The sequence below is a fragment of the Chiloscyllium punctatum genome, chromosome 45 (genome assembly GCF_047496795.1).
Source record: "Chiloscyllium punctatum isolate Juve2018m chromosome 45, sChiPun1.3, whole genome shotgun sequence".
Taxonomy (NCBI): Eukaryota; Metazoa; Chordata; class Chondrichthyes; order Orectolobiformes; family Hemiscylliidae; genus Chiloscyllium; species Chiloscyllium punctatum.
In genome coordinates, this window is record NC_092783.1 from 29,586,740 (window position 1) to 29,613,672 (window position 26,933).

At 44.9% G+C, this 26,933-nt stretch overlaps 1 protein-coding gene across 6 annotated transcripts in view; it reads left to right on the plus strand.

Annotated features, from left to right (window-relative positions):
• LOC140467264 (phospholipid phosphatase-related protein type 5-like) overlaps positions 1 to 25,913 on the plus strand; it is a 140,541-nt gene extending 114,628 nt beyond the window's left edge. For 3 of the 6 annotated variants that reach the window (XM_072563515.1, XM_072563516.1, XM_072563514.1), the window contains exons 3-8: positions 2,777 to 2,965; positions 4,022 to 4,145; positions 8,189 to 8,439; positions 11,621 to 11,797; positions 21,230 to 21,348; positions 23,341 to 25,913. In XM_072563515.1, the coding sequence (XP_072419616.1) occupies positions 2,777 to 2,965; positions 4,022 to 4,145; positions 8,189 to 8,439; positions 11,621 to 11,797; positions 21,230 to 21,348; positions 23,341 to 23,446 (966 nt within the window). In that variant the 3' untranslated portion in view covers positions 23,447 to 25,913. Of the gene's footprint in view, positions 1 to 2,776; positions 2,966 to 4,021; positions 4,146 to 8,188; positions 8,440 to 11,620; positions 11,798 to 21,229; positions 21,365 to 23,340 lie in introns of all 6 variants that reach the window. The other 3 variants (XM_072563517.1, XM_072563519.1, XM_072563518.1) reach the window with 3 other exon arrangements.
• Positions 25,914 to 26,933: the final 1,020 nt, after the last annotated feature.

Below are 26,933 nucleotides of genomic sequence, written 5' to 3' on the forward strand. Positions count from 1 at the left end.
AGTCGGTGGAGTAGTGGACAGTTTGGAAGAATGTTACAGGTTGCAGGGGGACTTGGATAAACTGCAGAATTGGGCTGAGAGGTGGCAAATGGAGTTCAATGCAGATAAATGTGAGGTGATGCACTTTGGGAAGAAAAACAGGAAGGCAGAGTACTGGGTCAATGGCAAGATTCTTGGTAGTGTGGATGTGCAGAGGGATCTCAGAATCCATGTACATAGATCCCTGAACATTGCCGTCCAGGTTGATAGTGAAATTAAGAAAGCATACAGTGTGTTAGGTTTCATTGGTAGAGGGATTCAGTTCCGGAGCCATAATGTCATGCTGCGACTGTACAAAGCACTTGGAATATTGTGTACAGTTCTGGTCACCCCATTACAGGAAGGACGTGGAATCATTGGAAAAAGTACAGAGCAGATTTACCAGGATGTTGCCTGGTCCAGGGGAAGGTCTTATGAGGAAAGGCTGAGAGACTTGGGTCTGTTCTCATTGGAAAGAAGAAGGCTAAGAGGGGATTTGATAGAGACATGCAAGATGATCAGAGGATTAGATAGAGTAGACAGTGAAAGTCTTTTTCCTAGGATGATGATGTTAGCTTGTACAAGGGGGCATAGCTACAAATTGAGGGGTGATAGATTTAAGACAGATGTCAGAGGCAGGTTCTTTACTCGGAGAGTGGTAAGGGTGTGGAATGCCCTGCCTGCCAATGTAGTTAACTCAGCCACATGAGGGAGATTTAAACAATCCTTGGATAAGCACATGGATGATGATGGGATAGTGTAGGGTGATGGGCTTAGATTAGTTCACAGGTCGGCGCAACATCAAAGGCCGAAGGGCCTGTTCTGTGCTGTTTTGTTCTATGTTCTATGAGTCTAAGGATAAGGGGTAGGAATGAGATGAGGAGAAATGTCTTGCCCCAGAGAGTGGGGAATCTGTGGAAGTCACTGTCATAGAGCATGGTCATGTCAGAAATATTGAATCCTTTCAAGAAGAAGTTGAATATAGTTCTTAGGGCTATGGGTATCAATGGGGACTGAGTTGTGTGATCTGCTACAATCAGATTGAATGATAGAGCAGGCTTGAAGGGCCAAATGGTCAAATGTGCTGTTATGTCTCACAAATTTGAGTTTTTTGAAGAAGTAACAAAGATGATTGATGAAGGAGAGCGGGAGACGTGATCGATATGGACTTCAGTAAGGCGTCCGGACAAGATTCCCCATGGGAGACTGTTTAGCAAGGTTAGATCTCATGGAATACAGGGAGAACTCGCCATTTGGATACAGAACTGGTTCGAAGGTAGAAGACAGAGGGTGGTGGTGGAGGGTTGTTTTTCAGACTGGAGGCCTGTGACCAGTGGAGTGCCACAAGGATCGGTTGCTGGAACCACTACTTTTTGTCATTTATATAAACGATTTGGATGTGAATATAGGAGTTATAGTTAGTAAATTGGAGGTGTAGTGGACAGCGAAGACAGTTACCTCAGAGACAACAAGATCTTGATCAGATGGACCAATTGGCTGAGGAGTGGCAGATGGAGTTTAATTTAGATAAATGCAAGGTGCTGCATTTCGGAAAAGCAAATCATAGCAGGACTTATACACTTAATCTAAAAGGTTCTAGGGAGTATTGCTGAACAAAGAGACCTTGGAGTACAGATTCATAGTTCCTTGAAAGTAGAGTTGTAGGTAGATAGGATAGTGAAGAAAGTGCTTTCTTTTACTGGTCAGAGTATTGAGTACAGGAGTTGGGAGGTCATGTACAGGACATTGGTGAGGCCACTTTTGGATTAGTGAGTGCAATCCTATCGAAGGATGTTGTGAAACTTGAAAGGGTTCAGAAAAGATTTACAAGGATGTTGCCAGGGTTGGAGGATCTGAGCTACATGGAGAGGCTGAACAGGCTGGGGCTGTTTTCCCTGGAGTGTCGGAGGCTGAGTGGCGACCTAATAGAGGTTTACAAAATTATGAGAGGCATGGATAGGATAAATAGGCAAAGTCTTTTCCCTGGGGTGGGGGAGTCCAGAACTAGAGGGCATAGGTTTAGGGTGAGAGGGGAAAGATATAAAAGGGACCTCAGGGAAATGTTTTCATGCAGAGGGTGGTACGTGTATGGAATGGGCTGCTAGAGGATGTGGTGGAGACTGGTACAATTGCAACATTTAAGAGGCATCTGGATGGGTATATGAATAGGAAGGGTTGAGAGGGATATGGGCCGGCTGCTGGCAAATGGGACTAGATTGGGTTGGGATATCTGGTCGGCAGGGACGAGTTGGACGGAAAGGTCTGTTTCTGTGCTGTACATCTCTCTGACTCTCTGACTCTATGATCCTCCCTTTTTGCCAATAAAATCTTTCCTGAGGTAAGGAAATTGGAACTGTACAAATGTGATTGATTTCTGTGAGATTTCCCCCCTCAATCTTTTAAACTCCAGTGCTTATAATCCTAATTGATCCAGTCTCTCTTAAAATGTCAGTCCTTTCCTCCTAGGAATGAGTCTGGGAAACCTTTGTAGTATTCCCACCATTGCCAGAACGTCTCTCTTCAGATATGGAGATCAAAACTGCACATACAGTACTCCAAGCTGAGGTCTCACCCTGTGAAAGTGCAGAAAGACATCCCACTCCTGTACTTGAATGCTCTCGCAATGAAAGCCAACATCCCATTTGCGTTCTTGACTGCCTGCTGCTCCTGCAATGCTGACTTTCAATGACTGGACACTTGTATCATCCTGCACTTTCTACACTCTCCAATAACTTTCAGACTGTTCTTTTCTTTGCAGTTGATGATTATGGTCGGGACAGTCTTGCTTACCTACTACCTGGAATTCACAGATACCTTCTCAGTCCATCATCAAGGCTTCTTCTGTTTTGACAACAGCTTCACGAAACCATATCCAGGGCCAGAGGAAACCAGCCTGCTACCCCCAGTCCTGCTCCAGTCCCTGGCCTCTGCTATCCCCATGACAACAGTAAGGATGACTTTCATCAGTTACAGCTTCTGGCACCTTCCTCACTGCTGACCGAGCCAAGCACCACCTGGTCCTGGGAGGGGGATGGAGGTTCACACTTCCTGGTCTTTGATCATGGTCGAAATGACTGACCCTGTTTCTCAGAGGGAGGGAGTCACATCTGCTGCTTCGAAGAGGAAGGGAGTCACAAATCTTATTCCTCAGAGAAGGGAGTCACTGATCCCGGTCCTGCAGGAAGGGAATCACATATTCTGCTTCTCAGAGGAAGGGAGTCACAAATTCTGGACCTTGGAGGGAAGGGGGTCACAGATGTTGAACATCAGAGGGAGGGAGTCACTATCATGTTTGTGGAGGGAGTGTTTCACTAATCCTGGTCCTTGCAGAGAGGGGCTTACACATCCTGGTCCTAAACCATAGCAGGAATCACTATCCTAGTCCTCAGAGTGAGGGAGTCACTGTCTTTGTCGTCAGAGGGAGAGAGTCATGATCCGAGTCCTCAGAGGGAGGAAGACATTCATCCTAGTCCTCGGAGGGAAGGAGTCACTAATCTTCTTGGAGGGAAGGAGTTACATATTCTGTTTCTCGGAGGGCGGAAGTCACAGTTTCTAGCCCTCAGAGGGTAGGACTAACCAATCCTGGCCCTCAGAGGAGGCAGTCACTAATCCTGTTGTCAGGAAGGTGTCGCATATTCTGCTTCTTGTATGGAGAGTGATTACAGTCCCTGATCCTTGAGGAGGGAGAGAGTTCCTCCCTGAGACTGATATTAATCTCATTTTCGAGTCTGGTGTGTGAGTGTTGGTGTGTCTCTGGGTGTATGTGTCTATGGGTGTGTTTATCTGTCTGTGTGTATGTATGGGAGATGTGTAAGTGTAGACCTCAGTGATATTGGCCCGCATGCCAATTGATCAGATTTTACCATGATGGATTCTGTCTCAAAACATTGCCCAGAGTTCAGAAAGTGCTGAAAGAGTGCTCAACGGATGGGCAAATGCTTCAAAAGTTGCTTGGCTGATTTGGAAGTAAATCTCAGTGTCCTTTGTTTTTCTTCCTTCCCAGATTGTTTTCGGTGAGTTAGCGGCGTTTGTCTTTCGGGCAGATTTAGTCCGTGAGGAGAGAACGATTGTGACTGCAGACTGCTGTTCCCTCAATCCGCTACTTCGCAGAGTCATCAGATTTTTGGGTCTGTCCGATTTCTTCACTCTCACCTATTAGCAGTTCGGGAGAAACGCAGGTCCAGACATGGGCATCTTTTGGTTTTTCATCTGCCCTTTCTCAGCACATGAGTGATGGTGCTGAAGTCATGCACCTATTCACACTCTGGGCAACTTCATTCTGAACAGGCCCAGACTCTCACAGACCTGAGATTGGGACTGGCATTGGGGCTGGCACTGGGGCGGCACTGGGGCTGGAACTGGACGAAGGAACTGAGGACTTATTGTTGCTGAATTTGCAGATGACAGGTGGAGGGACAGGTCATGTTGAGGAAAGGGGAGGCTGCAGAAGGACTTGAACAGCCTAGGAGAGTGGGCAGAGAAGTAGTGGATGAAACACAATGTGGGAAAGTGTGAAGTTATGTGTTTTGGTCAGAAGAAAAAAACGCATAGATTATTTTCTCAATGGTGAAAGACTTTTAAAGCATAATAGGATTTGGGAGTCCTAGTTCAGGATTCTCTTGAGGTTAACATGCAGGTTCAGTTAGCAGTTAGGAAGGCAAATGCAAAGTTAACATTCCTTTCAAGACAGTTAGAAAGCAAGTGCAGCGATATCAGCCGTGGTGAGTGGCAGAGTAGACTCTACACTCTGAGGCTGCAGGAGACTCTGGTCTGACTGCATTTGGAATATTGTGAGCAGTTTTGGGTCCCGTATCTAATGAAGGGTATGCTGGCATTGGAGGGAGTCCAGAAGGTTAGGGGCTGGAGTCTGGTCTAGGAGTGAGCATAGGAATGTGTCTGAGCCTGGGGTGGACATGACAGGCAGGGTCTGGTACTGGGACTCAGGCCAGGACTAGGGATAACACTGGCGATGGGGACTGGGCATGGAGATGGTACTGGGACTAGGACTGTGGATGGAAATGGTACCAGGACTTGGACTAGGACTGGGATTGGAGATGGGACAGGGTCTGGGTCTGGCACGGGGAACAGAGAGGGTCAGGGTCTGATACTGGGACAACGACTGGGGCTGGAGTTGTGGTTGACATTGGGATTGGGAATGGAATTGGGTCTGGAACTGGGACTGACACTAGGATTGAGACTGGGCCTGGAGCTGGGACTGACACTGGATTTAGGATTGGGCCTGGGGTTTGAGGTTGGAATTGGGCTCAGATGGCGTCCTAGTCTAGGGCAGGGGCTGAGACTGGGTCAGGGGCAGAGAATGGAGATGGGCCGAAGCTGGGTCAGTGGCAGGGAACAGAGACAGGCTGGGTCCAGAGCAGGAGTGGAGACAGGGACTGAGCCTGAGTTGAGCACGGGTCACAGACTCACTAACACCATACACACCACATTCACCCCGCCCACACTCTCACACATTCTTCCACCACCACACACCTACTCACGTGATCCCACGCTATCCCACACACATTCACACTATCTCATGCGCATACTCGCACACTCCCACATTATACCACCCACACTCACTCACTCATATGATCCCACACTCACACTTACTCACACTATCCCAGGTACACACTAACTCACACTACCCCAAGCACACACTCACACCATCCCAGACACACCATCCCACACCATTTCACTCACAGAGACAACAGAGACACACACACTATATTTCTCTTGTATACACGTACTCTGACTGGGCTGTGTCTCAGACTGTGCCTGGAGCTGGGGCTAGAACTGGATTGAGGTAGGGTAAATGCTGGATCAGGGGCTGGTGTTGGGGCACAGGCAGGGATAGAATCTCAGGATTGAGTTGGGATTTGGACTAGAACTGCGTCTAGGATTAGAATTCAGTCTGGCAATGGGTAGGGAATGGAGAGGGGCAGAGGCTAGTTCAATGGCTGGAGCTGGGATCGAAGCTGGGATCAGGATCGGCACTGGGACTGGGCTGGGGGCAAAGGGATGTGACTATGGTTCAGTCTGGGACAGGTGCAAGAGCTGGGGCTGGGACTGGGTTTGGGACTCAGCCTAGGCTGGCGATGGAGCTGGGACTGGAGTTGAAAATGGAACTGGGACAGGGACTCAGTCTGTGATTGAGGATAGGTGTAGGGCTGGGATTGAGGCTGGGATTGGGTTGACGATGGGGCTGAGGACAGGGTTGAAGTTGGAACACTGATTCACTTACACACATGATCTCCTACTATCGCACTCACACACTCATTCACTGTCCCACACACATTTATTCAGTCAACGTGCACTCACTCTAACCCCCCCAACACACACAAATATGCACACTTGTACTCAAACTTACACTCACACAATCCCACATGCACTCATTTGCACTCTCCCACACACATTCATGCACTTTCACAATCCCACATACTCACACATAATCCCATACACACACACTCAATCACATTGTCCCACAGGCACACTCACTCACACTACCCCGCACACACACTCAATGGTACTATCCTATACGTACATGTAATCTCACTATCTCACACAAACACATGCGCACACACACATATGCATACACACACACACACTATCCCTCACACACACTTAATCTCACTATCCCACTTGGACACTCACTGACACATCCCACATACACACTCACTCACACTCATTCATTCCATCTCACACGCGCTGACATTGGAATGCTATCCCCCCTCATGCACACACACATACTTACATATTCACATACTCACTCATGCTATCCCACACTGATACACACACAATCACTCACACTATCCTACACATACTGACACTATCTCACACTCACTCACACTCCCCTATGCACACACAGGCAGACTTTCACCCCTCCACAAACTCATGCACTTACACTCACACACTCAGTCACACAGTCACTCCCACTTTCTTCTGTCAGAGGGGAGTGAATCTGTAGAATTCTTTATCACTGAAGGCTGTTGAGGCTCAGACCTCAATTACTGTATATTCAAGGCTGACATAGACTTTTAATCATGAAGGGAATCTAGGTGTTATGGCTTAAAAATGGGAAAGTGGAGTTGAGGATGATCAGATCAGCCATGATCTCATTGAGCTGACCCAATGGACTATCTCTACTGTCAGGTCGTACAGCATTTCAGGCCTGTTCCTGGTCGAGTTATCTGAAAAAGGACTGACCTAGTGGAAGACTTTCAAGTGCCCCATGGTAGCTCAGTGATTAGCACTGCTGCCTCATAGTGCCAGGAACCCAGTTTTGATTCCACCCTCAGACGACTGTCTGTTACATGCACAGGGTTCTGCCTGTATTCAACCGAGCGGCAGCGAGGATCGATGCATCTGCAAAATGACCCCACACTCAGTAAAGTTTCATTGGGAGGACATTGAGAGTAGAAACCTGAGTAGGCATTTTAAACCATCCAGCCTATCCGTCCATTCCATGTGACCATAGCTGAGCTGCCTTATCTCTTTTGTGCTAATCCTCAACTCCACAATATTTCAAAAATCTATTCCCCTTCTTGAAATACTTCCATCGATCTAGTCGCCACACCTCTGTGGTAGGGAATTCCAGACATTTACTAGCCTCTGGGAGAAGAAATCTCTTTGTATCTCAGTTTTAAGTAAGTGCTCCCCTTATCATGGAATTGCTACAGTGTGGAAGCAGACCATTCAGCCCATTGAGTCCACATGAACTTCCAAACAGCATCCTACCTGGACCCTACACTATCCCTGTCACTCTGCATTTCCCATGGTCAATCCACCTAGCCTGCACATCCCTGGATACTATGGGCAATTTAATATGGCCAATCCATCTAACCTGCACATCTTTGGACAGTAAGAGGAAACCAGAGCACCTGGATGAAACTCGTTGTTGAACCGGAGTTGGATATAGTTCTTGGGGCGAAAGGAATCAAGGGGGTAGTTGGAGGGAAATGGAATGGGAGCAGAGCACTGATGATGAGATCAAATGGGCAGGGCAGGTGTAAAGCAATGAATGGCCTCCACCTAGCTTGCCGTCTCTCTAACCGTGACGTTTGGGTTGGGGTCGGGGGAGCACGGAAAAGCGAATGGTGAAATGGGGAGCCAGCACTGAAGCAGAGAGGCTGGGAAGCGAGCTGTCTCACGCTGTGCCTTGTTCTCCTCACAGGTGTCTATACATTTGGCTTGTGTGCCACAGACATCTTCGTGAACGCTGGGCAGGTTGTGACGGGAAGCCCTGCACCGCACTTCATGACAGTGTGCCAGCCTAACTATACTGCCCTGGGCTGCCAGCTCTCCACTCAATTCGTCAACTCAGAGAATGCCTGCACGGGGAGCCCGGGTATTGTGTCTAGTGCCAGACGTGCCTTCCCTTGCAAGGACTCCGCCCTCACAATGTATGCAGCGGTGTACACCGTGGTAAGACCCTTTGGCAGCACCAGTCACTGAAATATTCTGATCCCTTTCTCTTTTCTCTAGCCGAGTCTGCCTTGGCACCATCTAAATATTTCTTTCACGTTCTGATTGTTTCCATCTCTAACCAGTTTCTGTGTGATGGTACTACACCTTTTAGAGGGAATTGCTCTCTGGTGTTCCCCTTGCAGAGTGGTGTATCCACAGCAGTGTTAGAATGTCTGCTTCAGAAACAGTGAATACACAGCTCCAAGCTCCCGGAGTGTGTTTCTTTGACAAAAGAAGCATGAATGGGTGGAGTCAGATTCACACACACCCTTGAGTTTCAGGTTTTGCTTTCAGTTATTGGAGTTGAAGCTCATAGGTACAGCTCTCTCTCTGCTTCAGCAAGAAGCTTGAGTTTTCTCTCTCAGTTGCTCGATCTATTGCTTTCAGTGTTCCTTTCTCCTGCACTGGAAGGGAGATAGCCCGGGAGGAAAATACATTTTGCTAAATTGCCTTTGCCAAGCATGATGTTATATTGGATCAATCAATAAGTAGGAATTAAATAATATATTCTTTTATTAAACATTTCAACAGAGTTAAAGTTAGGTCAATTCTTCTTTTTATGTTTATTTCACTATGTTATAAGACTAAAGTATGCTTTGCTTAAAGCCTTTAGGTGGACTTATGGAATCACATCTGGAGGAGCAAAATATTGCAGATGGTGGAATGTGAACTGAAAACAAAACTTTCTGAAGATCGCAGCAGGTCAGGCAGCATCGATGGAGAGAAAGCTAATGTTGCTTTATTTAGACTCAAAATGTTAGCTTGCCTTCTCTCCATGTACGCTGCCTGACCTACTGTGATCTTCAGTATTTTTTGTTTTCAGAATCACATCTGGAACACAGCACCTTACACTTGCATTTACATAAAGGTTAGAGTCTGTGTTACCTCCATGAAATACTTTGAGGGAGTTTGATTGATCCAAAACAACAGGCAGTGAGTTCCAGATTCCTTCCAGTTGCTCTGGGATGAAAACATTTTGACCTACATCCCCTCTAAACCTCCTGTCCCTTAAATTAAATCTGTGTTCCCTTCATCACTGATCCCTCTGTCAAGAGGAAATGTTTCTGCCTGTCTACACTATCTATGCGCCCACCCCCAGCTACGTCCTGTTCAAATATCCAATATTTCCAAGCGCTAAATTGCATCCAGTGTCATGTTGGATTAAGAAAATTAAAGTCCATTCACTGCCTCCATGGTGTTCAGGCCCAAACAAGTGTGAAATGCTAGTGTGAAGACATTGAAAGGCAAACTCATATTGTAATGGAGAGAGGACCCAAAACGTGTGTGGCAGTGAGGGAGCTGGGTGTCCTTTTGCAAGAAATGTTAGCACACGAGTCCAGCGATTTAAGTTAAGAAGGCAACAGGATCCCCATTTATTCCAGAGGTGTGTAATAATATCTCTGAACAAGTTGATTAGAGAAACAGATCAAATCAAATAAAAAATAAGAAAAAAAGCAGATCTGGGGGGTGGTCCCTCTTGTGGCCCAGTGGTAATGACCCTACCCCTGGAATTTGAGCCGGGTTCAAGTTCAACTTATTCCCGAATGATTAGGAAAATGGAATAAATAAAATGATGGGAGAAAGCAGAACTGGAGAACTTGTGGCATGTTGGTTGTGTCCCTGGACAGGGAAACCTGGGTTCCATTCCCACCTGCTCCAGACTGTGTAATAAGACTTCTGAACAGATTGATTAGAAAAGTAGGTTAAAGAAGACAACTGGAATAATGGTTGTTATTGTGAGGGGCTTGGAATTTCAAAACTGTAAAGTCTTGTTGTAACAGTACAGGGTGCATGAGAGGTGGCAACCAGAGGTTCTGTGCACAGTTTTGGCCCTGTTTATTTTAAGAAAGGATTTATTGGCATTGGAGGTTGTTTAAAAAATAGGCTGGTTCCTGGTTTGAACAACTGGGTTAGGCCTTCATTTTAGGGGAAAGAGGGATGATTTTTTTTTGGAAACCTGCAACATTCTGGGAGTGGGATGTGACAGGGTGGATGTTGAGGAAATATTTGCCCCTGGAAGGGGAGTGTCAAAAGAGAGGATGGTGTTTCAAGACTCATAAAACAGAGATGCAAAGGAATTTCTTGCTCCCTAAGTGGGTGGGGGGGGGGGGGGGGGTGGTTGAAAATCCAAACTTTCAACCCCAGATAGATCCATGAAAGTATCAGAAGTGGAGGGAGATAGATTCTTGAATAATCAAAGCTGAGGGCTGGCACGGAAGAAGAGTCGAGGTCTGGGGTGGGTCAGCTGTGAATCTTCTTGAATGCAAGGTGGACCGAATGACTTACTCCCACACTCCTGGTTCTGATGATCAGAGCATGGTCTGATCCAACATCCCTGACTACACCTAACAGGGACCGTGCAAAGAGTGCTCAAGATTGTACCACACACTGAAGGAGAAAAGATGGGGCTCCAGGAAATTCAGGGCTAGGTAACAAGCTCTGGCCAACACTGTTAAAAAGTTGCCCCTCAGTACCTTTTACATTTTTCCTCTCTCGTCTTCAAACTATGCCCTCTACTTTTGGACTTCCCAACCCTGGGGAAAAGACCTTTGGTGTACCCCATGTAAATTTAGAAACCTCAATAAGGTCACCCCTTGGCCTTCTACACTCCAGGGAAAGGGCTCGCAGCCTATTCAGCCTCTTGTTACAATTCAAACCTTCCAGTCTTGGTAACGTCGCTTAAATTGTTTTTGCGCCATATTTCTCCTCATCTCAGTCCTACCCTTTAGCCTGTGACCCTCCTAGTTCTGGACTCCCCCCAAGGACTTTGGGAATGTCCTTCCTGCGTCTATCATGTCTAATCCTGGTAGAATTTTGTGGACTTCTATGAGATTAGTCTCCCAAATCATTCTTCGGAACCATTCCACTCTCTCTTCCACCATCGGGATCCGCTTGGGAAACCTTTGAGGAATTCTCTGCCACAGAAAGTAGTTGAAAGCCAAAACATTGACTCTTTTCAGGAAGGAGGTAAGATATTTTTCATGGGTCTAAAAGATTCAAAGAGTATGCAGTGAAGGAATGGGTGAAAATGGTACTGAGTGCAAAGGTAGACCTGAGAGGCCTGGCTGAATTACATGGATATGTCTCAATGTCCCTTTCTCTCACCCTTAACGTGAACCATTCATGCTTGTTTTCCCAGATGTACGTCACAATTATGTTCCAAGCCAAGGGTACACGTTTGACCAAGCCCGTGCTCTGCCTCACACTCCTGTGCCTGACCTTTTTAACTGGAGTGGTGCGTGTGTCGGAGTTTCGGAACCACTGGTCCGACGTCCTGGTTGGGTTCCTCACTGGTGGGGCAGTGGCATTGTTTCTGGTGAGTGTCAAGGAGCCAGCTTCCAGTCAGGATGTGTCTCGGAAGATCCAGGGTGCAAAGCCAAAGTTGATGGGCCACTGACCTAAGAGATGTTGATTTAATTTGATTTATTATTGTCACATGCACCGAGATACAGTGACAAGTATTATTTTGCCATGCTATCCAGACAAATCAATTATGAGGGGCATGGATAGGGTAAATAGGCAAAGTCTTTTCCCTGGGGTTGGGGAGTCCAGAACTAGAGGGCATAGGTTTAGGGTGAGAAGGGAAAGATATAAAAGAGACCTATGGGGCAACGTTTTCACATAGAGGGTGGTATGTGTATGGAATGAGCTGCCAGAGGAAGTGGTGGAGGCTGGTACAATTGCATTTAAGAAGCATTTGCATGAATAGGAAGGGTTTGGAGGGATATGGGCCGGGTGCTGGCAGGTGGGACTAGATTGGGTTGGGCTATCTGGTCAGTATGGACGGGTTGGACCAAAGGGTCTGTTTCCATCTCTGACTCTAAATCATACCTTACATAAGTACATCAAGTAACACAACGGGTTGCAGAATATCATATTACACCTATCGGAAAGGTGCAGTGAGAGATCAACTCGAATATATGAGAGGTCTGTTCATAAGTCTGATAACAATAGGGAAAAAGCTGATCTTGCATCTCTTGGTATGTGTTTTCAAACTTTTATATCTTCTGCCCAATGGAAGAAGTTCTAAAGAGCGTATACCGGGCTGAGAGGGTCTTTGATTATATTGGTTGCTTTCCTGAGGCAGTGGGAAGTGTATACGGAGTCAATTGAATGAAGGTTAGTTTGTGTGATGGTCGGGACTGCATTCACAACTCTCTGTAACTTCTTGCGGTCATGGGCAGACCAGTTGACATACAAAGCTGCGATGCATCTGGGTAGGATGCTACCTGTGGTGCATCTATAATAATTGGTAAGAGTCATTGTGGACATGCCGAATTTCCATAGTATGCTGAGGAGGCAAAGGCATTGATGTGCTTTCTTAACCATAATATTGAGGCGAATGTACCAGGACAGATTGTTGATGATATTTACTGCTAGGAACCTGAAGCTCTATTGATACTCACAGGGGCGTGTCCTCCATTCCACTTCCTGAAGTTGATGATCAGCTCCTTTGATTTGCTGACATTGAGGAAGAGATTGTTGTCTTCACTAAGTTGTGAATCTCTTTTCTGTATTTTGTCTTGTTTGAGATCTGACCAACCGAATTCCTCATGATCAGACTCTGAAAATTCCTCGTGAGCCAGAGACAACATCTTCTAAGCCATTCCAGTTGCACAACGAATCACAGAGTTGTCACAGCACAGCCCATTGTGCCTGCCCCCTCCTTCCCTCCCCCAGTACCCAATCTCTTGCCATCTCCCCAGATCCTTGCACACCACTTCTATCCCAATACCCATCCGATGTCCCTCTCTAATGCCTCAATTGAACCATATTTCCAGGATGTGCATTCCACACCCTAAACCACTCGCTGGGTGAAAATATTTTTCTTACATCATCCTTGCTTCTTTTGCACATCATTGTTAATGTATCCCCTCTCATTCTTGTTCCTTTTAAAAACAGGAACAACTTCTCCTTATCAAATCTATTCAGCCTGCTCCTGATTTTGAAAGCTTCTGTCAGATCTCCCTCTCGGCCTTCCTCTCTCCAAGGAAAACTGTCCCAGCTTCTTCAATCTGTCGTCAGAACTGAAATTCTCATTCCTGAACCATTCTTGTAAATTGCTTCTGCACTCTCTCCAAAGTGTTCACATCTTTCCTGTAATGTGGCATTCATAACTGTACACAATACTCCAGCTGAGGTCGAACTGGGGTCGAGGTGGGACCCAGGGAGATCATGAAGAAAGAGATCATCTGAGACTGGTACAGTTAGGAAAAGGAACAAATCAAACAGTCAGGGCAGGCAGGGACAAAGCAGAGAACAAGGTAGGACTGATAAACTAAACTGCATTTATTTTAATGCAAGGGGCCTAACAGGGAAGGCAGTTGAACTTAGGGCTTGGTTAGGAACATGGGACTAGGCGGCACGGTGGTTAGCACTGCTGCCTCACAGCGCCTGAGACCCGGGTTCAATTTCCGCCTCTGGCGACTGTCTGGGTGGAGTTTACACATTCTCCCCGTGTCTGCGTGGGTTTCCTCCCACAGTCCAAAGATGTGCAGCTCAGATGAATTGGCCATGCTAAATTGCCTGTAGTGTTAGGTAAGGGGTAAATGTAGGGGTATAGGTGGGTGGCGGGTCGGTGTGAACTTGTTGAGCCGAAGGGCCTGTTTCCACACTGTAATGTAATCGAAAAAAAAAAGGATATCATAGCAATTACAGAAACATGGCTCAGGGATGGACAGGAGTGGGAGCTTAATATTCCAGGATACAAATGCCATAAGAGGGATAGAAAAGGGGGCAAGAGAGGAGAGGGAGTGGTGTTTTTGATAAGGGATAGCATTACAGTTGTGCTGAGAGAGGATATTCCTGGAAAAACATCCAGGGAAGTTATTTGGGTGGAACTGAGAATTAAGAAAGGGCTGATCGCCTTATTGGGATTGTATTATAGAGCCCCCAATAGTCAGCAGGAAATTGCAAAACTAATTTGTAAGGAGATATCAATTATCTGTAAGGATAATAGGTTGGAGGGAATTTAAACTTTACAAACATAGACTCGGACTGCAATAATGTTAAGGGATTAGATGGAGAGCAATTTGTTAAATATGTCCAAGAAAAGTTTCTGATTCAGTATGTGGATGTGCCTATTAGAGAAGGTGCAAAACTTGATCTCCTCTTGGGGAATATGGCAGGGCAGGTGACTGAGGTGTCAGTGGGGGAGCACTTTGGGGCCAGCGACCATAATTCCATTCGTTTTAAAATAGTGATGGAAAAGGATAGACCCGGATCGAAAATTGAAGTTCTAAATTGGAGTAAGGCTAATTTTGACGGTATTAGGCAATAACTTTCAAAGGTTGATTAGGGGCAGATGTTCGCAGGTAAAGGGATGGCTGGAAAATGGGAAGCCTTCAAAAGTGAGATAATGAGAGCCCAGAGACAGTATATTCCTGTTAGGGTGAAAGAAAAGGCTGGTAGGTATAGGGAATTCTGGATGACTAGAGAAATTAAGGGTTTGGTTAAGAAAAATAAGGAAACATATGTCAGATATAGACAGCAGAGATCGAGTGAATCCTTAGAAGAGTATAAAGGCAGTAGGAGTATACTTAAGAGAGAAATCAGGAGGGCAAAAAGGGGACATGAGATAGCTTTGGCAAATAGAATTAAGGAGAATCCAAAAGGTTTTTACAAATACATTAAGGACAAAAGGGTAACTAGGGAGAGAACAGGGCCCCTCAAAGATCAGCAAGGCTGCCTACTTGTGGAACTGCAGGAGATGGGGCAGATTCTAAACAAGTATTTTGCATCAGTGTTTACTGTGGGAAGTACATGGAAGATTTCAAATGTGGGGAAATAGATGAAAAATGACCATATTACAGAGGAGGAAGTGCTGGATGTCTTAAAATGCTTAAAGGTGGATAAATCCCCAGGACCTGATCAGGTGTGTCCTAGAACTCTGTGGGAAGCTAGGGAAGTGATTGCTGGGCCTCTTACTGAGACATTTGTATCATCATTAGTCACAGGTGAGGTGCCGGAAGACTGGAGGTTGGCAAACATGGTGCCACTGTTTAAGAAGGGTGGTAAGGAAAAGCCAGGGAACTATAGACCAGTGATCCTAACATAGGTGGTGGGCAAGTTGTTGGAAAGGCGAGGACTGTTGAGGGATAGTCAACATGGGAAATCATGTCTCACAAACTTAATTGAGTTTTTCGAAGAAGTAACAGATAGGATTGATGACGGCAGAACGGGGTGGACGCAATCTATATGGATTTTAGTAAGGTGTTCGACGAGATTTCTTATGGTTGCCTGGTTAGCAAGGTTAGATCTCGTGGAATACAGGGAGAGTTAGCCATTTGGATACAGAACTAGCTCGAAGGTAGAAGGTGGTGGTGGGGGGTTGTTTTTCAGACTGGAGCCCTGTGACCATTGGAGTGCCACAAGGACTGGTGCTGGGTCCATTGCTTTTCATCATTTATATGAATGATTTGGATGTGAACTTAGGAGATATAGTTAGTAAGTTTGCAGATGACACCAAAATTGGAGATGCATTGGACAGTGAAGAAGGTCATCTCAGTGTACAACAGGATCTTGACCAGATGGGACAATGGGCTGAGGAGTGGCAGATGAAGGTTAATTTAGATGAATGTGAGGTGCTGCATTTTGGAGAAGCAAATCAGAGCAGGACTTATACACTTAATCTAAAAGGTCCTGGGGAGTGTTGCTGAACAAAGAGAGCCTACGGTGCAGGTTCATAGTTCCTTGAAAGTGGAGCTGCAGGTAGATAAGATAGTGAAGAAAGTATTTGGTATTCTTTCCTTTATTGGGCAGAACCTTGAGTGTAGGAGTTGGGAGGTCATGTTGCGGTTGTACAGGACATTGGTTAGGCTACTTTTGGAATATTGTGTGCAATTCTGGTGTCCCTCCTATTGGAAGGATGTTGTCAAACTTGAAAGGGTGCAGAAAAGATTGAAAATAGAACCCCTAAAGTGTGGGAACAGGCCCTTTGGCTCAACAAGTCCACACTGACCTTCCAAAGAGTAATCCAAACCCATTCAAACCCATTCCCCTACCCTATTATTCTCCATTTACCCCAGATCCCTGAAAACTGTGGGCAATTTTGCATGGCCAGTTCACCTAAACTGCACACCTTTGGATTGAGGGAAGAAACTGGAGCACCTGGATGAAACCCACACAGACACGGGGAAAATGTGCAAACTCTGCACAGACTGTCCCCAGGGCTGGGATTAAACGCCGGTTCCTGGCGCCATGAGGCAGCAGTGCTAACCAGGGCTGTTTTTCCTGGAGTTGCAGGCTGAGGGTGACCTTGTAGAGGTCTATAAAACCATGAGGGGCATGGATATCATAAATAGACAAGTTCTTTTCCCTGGGGGAGGGGAGAACTAGACTAGGGTGAAGGGGCAAAATTTAAAAGGGACCTAAGGGACAACTTTTTTATGCAGAGGGTGGTGCTTGTATGGAATGAACTGCCAGAAGAACTGGATGATGCTGGTACAATTACAACATTTAAAAGGCATCTGGATGGTTATAAGCATCCAAAGGGATATGGGCCAAGTGCTGGCAAATGGGACTAGATTAGATTAGGATATCTGGTCAGCATGGACAAGTTGGACCGAAGGGTTTGTTCCGTGCTGTTCATCTCTATGACTCTATGAGTCTTGTACAAGTTTGACATCACCTCCTGCTTGTACTCTGTGTCATAGTTCCATAGTAATATTAGCAGAAATAGGCTTACTCCGCCATTCATTAAGATCATGGCTGATTGATCCATCATCTCAACTCCTCCTACATGCATTATCCCCATCATCCTTAATTCCCCTACTATGCAAATATCCATCCAACTGTGTCCTGAATATATTTAATGAAGCTGCTTCTACTGCTTCCCTGGGAAGAGAATTCCATAGATTCATTACTTTCTGGAAAAAGTAGTTCCTCCTCATCTCTGTCCTAAATCTACTCCCCTTAATCTTGAGGCAATGTCCCCTAGTCCTAGTCTCACCCACCAGCAGAAACAACTTGCCTGCCTCTATCTTATCTATCCTTTTCATAATTGTGTATGTTTCTATAAGATCCCTTCTCATTCTTCTAAATTCTAGCGAGTCCCGTCCCATGCGGCTCAACCTCATCGCATAGAGTAACTCCCTCATCTCCGGAATCAACCTGGTGATCCTCCTCCTCACCACCTCCAAAGCCAGTATATCCTTCCTCCAGTAAGGAGACCAGAACTGCGCACAATACTCCAGCTGCGGCCTCACCAACACCTTGTACAATTGCAGCAGAACCTCCCTGCTCTTAAATTCAATCCCTCTAGCAATGGAAGTTAATATTCCATTTGCCTTCCTGTTGCACCTGCAAATCAATTTTTAGCAATTCATGGATAAGCACTCCTAAATCCCTCTGCATAACAGCATGCTGCAATCTTTCACCATTTAATAATACCTGACCTACTCCTTTTACTTCCAAAGTGGATAACCTCCCATTTGCCAACACTGTGCTCCATCTGCCAGACCCTTGCCCACTCACTTAACCTATCTAAATCTCTCTGCAGACCTTCCACATCCTCTGCACAGTTTGCCTTTCTGCTCAACTTAGTGTCATCTGCAAACTTGGATACATTACACTCGGTCTCCTCTTCCAAACCATTGATATACATCATGAACAGTTATGACCCCTGCAGCAACCCACTCACCACTGATCCCCAACCAGAGAAACACCCATTTATCTCAACTCCCTGCTTCCTATTAGTTAACCAGTCCTCTATCCATTCTGTTACATTCCTCACAACTCCATTCATTCTTATCTTATGGATGAGTCTTTTATGCGGCAGTTGATCAAACACCTTCTAGAAATCCAAGTATACAACATCCGCCTTTGTCCACCTCACTTTTTACATCCTCAAAAAACTCCAGTAAGTTTGTCAAACACGACCTTCCCTTCCTGAATCCATGCTGTGTCTGCCTGATGGATTACTTTCCACCCAGATATCTCACTATTTCTTCTTTAATGATAGCCTCCAGCATTTTCCTGACTACAGGCATTAAGCTAATTGGCCGATAGTTACCTGCCTTTTGCCAACACATATTTTTAAACAGCGGCATGACATTCACCGTCTTCCAGTCCACTGGAACCTACCCAGAATCCAGTGAATTTTGTTACATTACCACTAATGCATCTACTATAACATCTGCCATCAGGACCATGGGACTTATCCACCTTTAGGCCCTCAAGTTTGCTCAACACTACGTCTTTAGTGATAACAATTGAATTGAGGTCCTCACCTCTAATTGTATCCTTTACATCATTCTTTGGCATTTCAGAAACATCTTCCATTGTGAAGACTGACACAAAATCAAGGCCTCAGCCATTTTGGCATTACCCAATATTAATTCCCTTTTCTCATCCTGTGAGGGGCCTTCGGCCACTTTAGCCACCCTTTTCCGTTTTATGTATTTATAAAAACCTTTCCTGCCTGTTTCTATATTCTGTGCTATTTTGCTTTCATAATCTATCTTTCCTTTCTTTATTACTTGCTTTGTGGTTCTTTGTTGCTTTTTAAAGTTTTCCAAATCTTTCTGTTACCCACTACTCTTGGCTACTTTATAAGCCTAAGCTTTTAATTGGATGCCTTCCGATATTTCCTTGGTTATCCAAGGCTTGCTCTTCCAACCTTGCTATCCTTGTTTTTGAACAGCACATACTTTCCTTGAGCACTATGAAAAATCTCTTTGGAAGTCCTCCACTGTTCCACCATCTAATTTATGTTCCCAGTCTAATTTAACCAACTCCTTCCTCATCCCCTTATAGTGTCCCTTGTTTAAGCATTATACTCTGGATTTAGATGAAACTGTTTCACCCTCCATTTGTATCCAAAACTCGATCATACTGTGATCACTCTTTCCGAGAGGATCCTTAACTACGAGATCATTAATTTTACCTGTCTTATTACACAGGACCAGGTCTAAGATTGCAGGTTCCCTTGTAGGTTCAGTAACATGAAGAAAGTTATTATGGATGAGTTATATGAACTCCTCTTCAAGACTGCCTCTACTGACTTGATTCGACCAATCAACATGCATGTTAAAGTCCCCCATGATGACTGTGGTTCCATTCTTACATGCATCATATATTTTTTGATTGATTGCCTGTTCCACTGTAGCATTATTACTGTGTGGCCTATAGACCACTCCCACCAGTGACCTTTTCCCTTTACTATTCCTGATCCCACCAAAATGGATTCAACATTTTGCTCCTTAGATCCTACATCATTTCTGTGTATTGCCATAATCTCATCCTTAACTAAGTGACCACACATCCCTTACCTTCTTTCCCATCCTTCCTAATTACCTGATATCTTTGGATATTTCATTCCCAGTCAACTCCACCCTGCAACCACATTTCTGTCATGGCAACTACATCATACCCCATTGGACTGATTTGTGCAACAAGTTCATTGACTTTGTTTCGAATACTATGGACAATCAGATATAGTGCCCTTATACCCATTGTCCCTTTAGAATCTAGCAATCTCCCTGTCTTTTACGTATGATTCTGTCACCCAATTTTTCTTTTTTCATTTCTAACACTTGCTGTGGTCTCTGCATTGCTTCATTCTGCCTGGACTCCCATCCTCTTGCCGTTTTAGTCCACCTTTCCTCGCAATCTCTCTGCTCACTTCATCTACCATTACACCAATTGCTGCATCTTCTCACCAGACACTCTGGTTCCCACCCCCCTGCCAATCCAGTTTAAAGCTTCCCCAACAGCTCTAGCAAACCTGTCTGCAAGGATATTGGTCCCCACTGAGTTAATTAAGCCAAGGACACCGTCTGCTTTATTCATTGCTCTCTTTACTCATCCTGCCACCTTCAATAATCTTTGCACATAAATACCCTCTGCTGCTGCACTCCCTTTCGAATTCTACCCCCAATTTTATATCAACATTCAATATATTCAAGGCTGAGATAGCCAGACTTTTTTTAATCAGGGAGGGAATTACGGGTTGTGGGGGAAAACAAATCAGGAAAGTGGAGCTGAGGGCACTCAGATCAACTGTGATCTCATTAAATGACTGGTGGACTTGATGGACTGAATAGACTACCTCTTACCACCTCACTCAAGAGATTCGTCAGCCTGTGGAAATCTCAAATACAAAAAAGCCAGGTCACTCAGCACAGTCAAGAGATCAATAAGGATTTAAATGTTAAAGTCACTTCGGGGTATGAGAGTTAAAGCAAGAATATTGCATTGAGTTCGAAGCATGATCCAGATTAAAGGACAGAGCAGGCAAGAAGGCTTGCCAGTTTCTGTCCAGCAATAAGTTGTTGCCCTCTTCAGCAGGGTGCAGAATGGAAAGGGACAGAATCCTTATCAGTGTGATAAGGATTGTTCGCTGTTGGATGTGTAAAGACATTAGAAGTTTCAGAATTGATACCAGTAATTTTCTAATGACAGTAGGTACTGAAAGTTGTTTTGTTTTCTGCACAACAAAAGGGCCCTTCAGTCTGCTTTCTTTCTTTCTTCTTTTGTTGGAAGAACCCAATAATGCCCTTTGAGTCATAGGGTCATAGCATGATTGGGCCCTTTCAAGAGAAAAAGTAGACTCAAGGGCCCTCTTGTGGTGCAGAAAAGAAACAGAACTTATAGTTCCTACTGTTACTGGAAATTGCTGGTACCAATTTTCAAACTTCTAACGTCTGTGAACATACAACAACAAACAATCTGTACCACACTCAGTGGAATTCTGTCCCTTTTGTCTCAGAACTGTAAGTTCTAACACTATTCTGATAAACTCATGCAGGTGTGCTGTGTTCTGCATAACTTTAAGAGCCTGAAATTGTCCCGGGAGAATCCACGTGGCATGCAGGAACCGGTCTGTGTGAAGCTTGCGCTCCCGTGTGTGGAGAGTCCACTCGAAAAGTTAAGTGTCATTCAGGTAAGAGGTCAAGCAAGACCCAAAAGACCAAAGACGGGCAACGGGAACAGTCGACTTTGCCCGATCTCACTCTGAGGATGTGAAAGGAAAACATGGGCAGGAATTCACTCTCAAATCTTCTGGAGAAGAGATCCAGCCCATGACAGTAATCAAATATTATTTATTGCCAATTAGACAGTAATTGGATTGACTGCCGTCAAATATTAACAACTTCGGCACACAATCACTGTTTTAGCTACACTATCCAGTTTCATCATCTTATGAGATGACTCACTTGTAAATGCATGGCAATATGATGTTGAATGATCCTGAGTTATACACTTGGTGAGCAAAAACAGGAAGGTGATTATTATCCGAACAGCAATTGGTTGGAAAAGGTGGCGGGGGGTGGGGGATGTATGATGAGACCTGGGTGTCCCTCATACATCAGTTGCTGAAAGTCAACATTGAGGAGCACCAGGTGGTGATGAAAGCCAATGGGATGTTGGCCTTCATTGTGAGAGGATTTGAGTACACAAGCAGGGATGTCTCACTGCAATTGGACAGAGTGAGACCATTCCCTGGAATACTGTGTGCATTCTTGGTCTCCTTATCTGAGTTAGGATGTTCTGGCGATGGAGGGAGTGCAACAAAGATTTACCAGACTGGTTCCTGGGATGGCAGGACTGATGTTTAGAAGCGTGAGGGGGTTATCGCATAAATATTTATGAAATTTCAACAGGATGAGGCAGGGTAGATGCAGGAGGGATGTTCCCAATGACTGGGGTGGGATTGGGGGTTGAAGGCAGCACTAGGGTGTCACAGTCAAAAGGAGGTGGGTTAGAACTGGGATGAGGAGAAATGTCTTCACCCAAAGAATAGGGAGCCTGGAGAAATTTCTGTCATAGAAAGTGGTCGAGGCCGAAATCTTGACTGTTATTGAACTCCTTTTGAATGTTTTGAAGAAGGAGGTTTTTTTTAGAAATTCATTCATGGCCTGTGGCTAGGCCTGGGTAGGCCAGCATTTATTGCCCATCAGACAATTAAGAGTTAACAACATTGTTGTGTGTCTGGAGTCACATGTAGGCCAGGCCAGGATAAGGGTAGCTTCCATTCCCTAAAAGGCATTAGTGTACCAGATGGGTGAGTTTTTCCAACAATTGATTCAGGGTCCTCGTCAGACTCTTAATTCTAGATTTTTATTTAATTCAATTTCCGCCATTTACCATGGCCGGATTCCAACCTGGGTCCCAAGAGCACTAGCTAGGCCTCTGGATTGCTAGGCTGGTGATAACACCATTAGACCATTGGATTGACATCTTGGACCTGAGGCGATCAAAGAGTATGGGAAGAAAGTAGGAACAGTTGGACAATCAGCCACAATCATATCGGGTGGGGGAGCAGGCCCAAAAGGCCAAATGGCCTACTCCTGCTTCTGTTTTCTATATTCCGAGACCAATGAAAAAGTTGACCAAGAGACAATTAGATAGGCACACAACTAGAAACACTGTGGATCTGATCACCTGTTGCTCTTTTGTTCTGGTTTCCAATTAAACCAGGAGAGCTGATCTAATTGATGGGGAAGTGATGACCTTGTAGTATTATCACTAGACTATTAATCCAGAAACTCAACCAATGTTCCAAGAATCTGGGTTTGAATCCTGCCTTGGCAGATGGTGGAATTCGAATTGAAGTGATTTGAATTCATTAAAAATCGAGAATTAAGGGTCTAATGATGAATGTGAAACCATTGTCAATTGTTGGTGAAAAACCCATCTGGATTCCTTCAGAAAGGAAACTGTCATCCTTACCTGGTCTGGCCTACATGTGACTCCAGACCCATAGCAATGTGGTTGACTCTTAGCTGACCTTTGGGTGATTAGGGATGGGCAATAAATGCTGGTCTACCAGAGATGCTTCTATCCCATGGACAAAAGGCGAAATGCTGTGAACCTCAGTCTTTTTTTATAATGGAACTCCTCCCTCTCTTTTTTCAGAATTGCTCAGCTGCATTCTCAGAAGGTACGTGACCGGACTTCCAGCTTCTTCCCATCCACGCCGGATGTCCTGATTGCCACTCAGTCCGTGATGAGCGAAGTCTGAGCCGCAGCCCTATCGGCCGGGCTGCGTGCGGAGTGTTTTGCATGGTTTCCTTTCGCACAGCAGCAGTGTCATCATCTTAGAATGGAGTCTTGTGATTGTCAACTTCTTAGGATTGTTTGCCTGGAATATTGTCTGTCTGTTTTTCTGGTTGGTTTTCAATCTCCCCATCTTTGGAATTCAGTGTTGGAAAGTCATCCCCAGGGTAGTTGCTAACCCCAGTACAAACACAGCTAGTGCACGTGTTCATGTGTCAGACATCACTGGAGTTGAGTTGAAAACCTGTAGATGTTTATAAAATCATTCGGGGCATGGATTGGGTGAATAGCCAAGGTCTCTTTCCCAGGGTAGGGCAATCCAAAACTGGAGACTATAGGTTTAAGATGAGAGGGGAAAGATTTAAAAGGGTCCCGAGGAGCACCATTTTCATACAGAGGAAGGAATGAGCTGCCAGAGAGGTGGTGACAGCAGATACAATTATAACATTTAAAAGGCATCTGGATGGGTACATGAAAAGGAAAGGTTTAGAAGGATATGGACAGAATACAAGCAAATGGGACTGGATTGGTTTTGGATATCTGGTTGGCATTGACTGAAGAATCTGCTTCTGTGATGTACAACTCTATGACTCTGTAAATGCAGCTAGTTTATTGGTGGGAGACAGGCATTGAATGACTCTTTGCTTCTGGGATTGTTTTGTTCCCTTGAGCAGTTTTATTGCCTGTAGGGAGGTGACAACCTGGTGATATTATCTCTAGATTAGTCATCGGGAGACCCAAGTCATGTTCTGGGGACCCAGGTTTGATTCCCTCCATGGCAGGTGGTAGAAATTGAATTCAATAAAACAAATCAGGAATTAAAAGTTGAATAGTGACCATGAATTGATTGTCAGGATTAAAAGCCCATCTGGTTCAGTCATATCCTTTAGGGAAGGAAACTGCCATCCTTACCTGGTCCGGCTACACATGACTCCGGACCCATAAAAATAATATTAAAGATGGGCAATGAACGCTGCCCTAGCTAGTAATGCCCACATTCTGTAAATGAATTTTTTTAAAAATGACTCCGAGTGGCACTACTTCCAACAAAATGGACTGCAGCTTCTGGATTCAGAAATAGCGTAACACAAAGGTAACAGAATGCAAGGTTCTGAGGGGAAAGTGTATGATGTGGGGCAGTATGGGATCAGAGTGAGACTCAGTGTTTTGACCTCAGCCACTCTCTGTGGTAGACAATTCTCCAGGCTCCCCACTCTCCTGGTGAAGATATTTCTCTGCATCTCAGTCCTACCCCATTTCATTATTCTTGACTCTCCTGGTCATTGGAACATGCTCCCTGTGTTTATCCTGTTTCATCTAGTTAAAATTTGATAGGTTTCTCTGAGATTAGATTAGATTCCCTACAGCGTGGAAACAGGCCCTTCAGCCCAACCAATCCACACCGACCCTCCGAAGAGTAACCCACCCAGACCCATTTCCCTCTGACTAATACACCTAACACTATGAGCAATTTAGTATGGCCAATTCACCTAACCTGCACATCTTTGGACTGTGGGAGGAAACCCACGCAGACACAGGGAGAATGTATAAACTCCACACAGACAGTTGCCCAAGGCAGGAATTGAACCTGGGATCCTGGTGCTATGAGCCAGCAGTGCTAACCACAGAGCCACCGAGCCATCTCTGAGATGTCCCCCTCATTCATTTAAACTCCAGTGAATATAATCTTAACCAATCCACTCTGTCATCAAAAGTCAGCTCTGCCATCCTAGGAACCATCAGGAGTGGAGAAGTCGACGTTTCAGATGTAACCCTTCTTCAGGATCCCAGGGATCACAGTCTAGGAAACCTACATTGCACTCCCTCCATCACCAGAATGACCTTCCTCAGATAATTATCAAATCAGCCTTGGATCTTATTCAATGATGGAGCAGACCCAATGATCTCAATGGCCTACTTCTGCTGCAATGGTCTCTGAGGGGGGCTGCATATTAGAGACCGTCACATGAAACACAGAGCCTAGGATATTGGTCCACTGTTATCATTTTTTTACTGTTTAGACATTTGCAAAAGCTAATGAATCCTTTGCAGAGGCTTCATAGTGATAGTGATAGTTCACAGCCTCATCAGAAAATATACATTCAAGGACGACATTTTCCAACCTGGCTTTTTATGTGCTCTGTGGTTTTAGATGTCTTTTTGTAATCAATAAAGCTGCCAGGAATTTTGTAGAAGGGCAAAATCATTTGCTCTGAAAGTCAGGCTGATTGAACTGAATTAGCGAATCAGGGTGTTTATGCCATTGTGAGCTGTTGTGTCAAATGTACAAAACAACTGGGCAGGACGGGGATTGTGGAAAAATGTCATTCAGAAGTGATTGTCAGCTCCAAATTCCTCCAGGTTTGGGTGTGGTAAATTTTGTTCCACCAATAACATTTAATTAAATGTGATTAAACCATTTTTTTTGGAAACTAGTCTTTGTGTGTGGATGGATCATATTTCAGAAGAATTTTAAAGGGTTGACATTTGCACAGTGGTTGTTTTGGATAGTATTTCACACATCGATGTCTGTTCTGTGCTGAACACTCTATGACTCTATTATGGCTGATCTGATTTAAACCTCAATCTCGCATCTGCATATTCCCAATCATCTCTAATCGCTGTGATCATCAAGAATCTATCTACTTCTGCCTTAAAATATTTAAAGGATCTGCATTAGCTTCCTTTTGAGGATGGAGTTCCAAAGACTCACAGGCATCCAAGAAAAAAAACCTGTTTCCTCACCTCTGCTTTAAATGTGTGCATCATCACTTTTTATATTATCACCCCTAATTCTAGATTCCTTTACAAGTGGAAACATCATTTCCATATCCACCCAGTCACATATCCTCAGGATCTTATTTGTTTCAATTCAGATGTCTCTGACTCTTCCAAACTCTGAAGGATACAGACCCAAACCCTTCCTCAAAAGGCCATCCACTTATTCTAGGCATTAGTCCAGTAAACCTTCTCCGAACTGCCTCCAGTGGCAGTAACATATTTCCATACGTTCGGGGCACAGTATTGTAGCCAGTACTCCAGATGCAGTCACACTGCTGCCCTGTATACTGGATTAGTGGTGCTGGAAGAGCACAGCAGTTCAGGCAGCATCCAACGAGCAGCGAAATCGACGTTTCGGGCAAAAGCCCTTCATCAGGTCGATTTCGCTGCTCGTTGGATGCTGCCTGAACTGCTGTGCTCTTCCAGCACCACTAATCCAGTATTTGGTTTTCAGCATCTGCAGTCATTGTTTTTACCTTGCTGCCCTGTATAACTGATGCATGGCCTCCCTACGCTTGGCTTTTACATGCTAAATACCTTGATTGTTTGTGAAGTCTCTCATCTGTTAAGTGACCATGTTAGTTTCACTTCTTTCATATGTAAATCACAAAATGTTTTTTAAAAGTTTAGAAGTTCACTTGAGAATGTAACTTTTTAAATAGGGTTTGCGA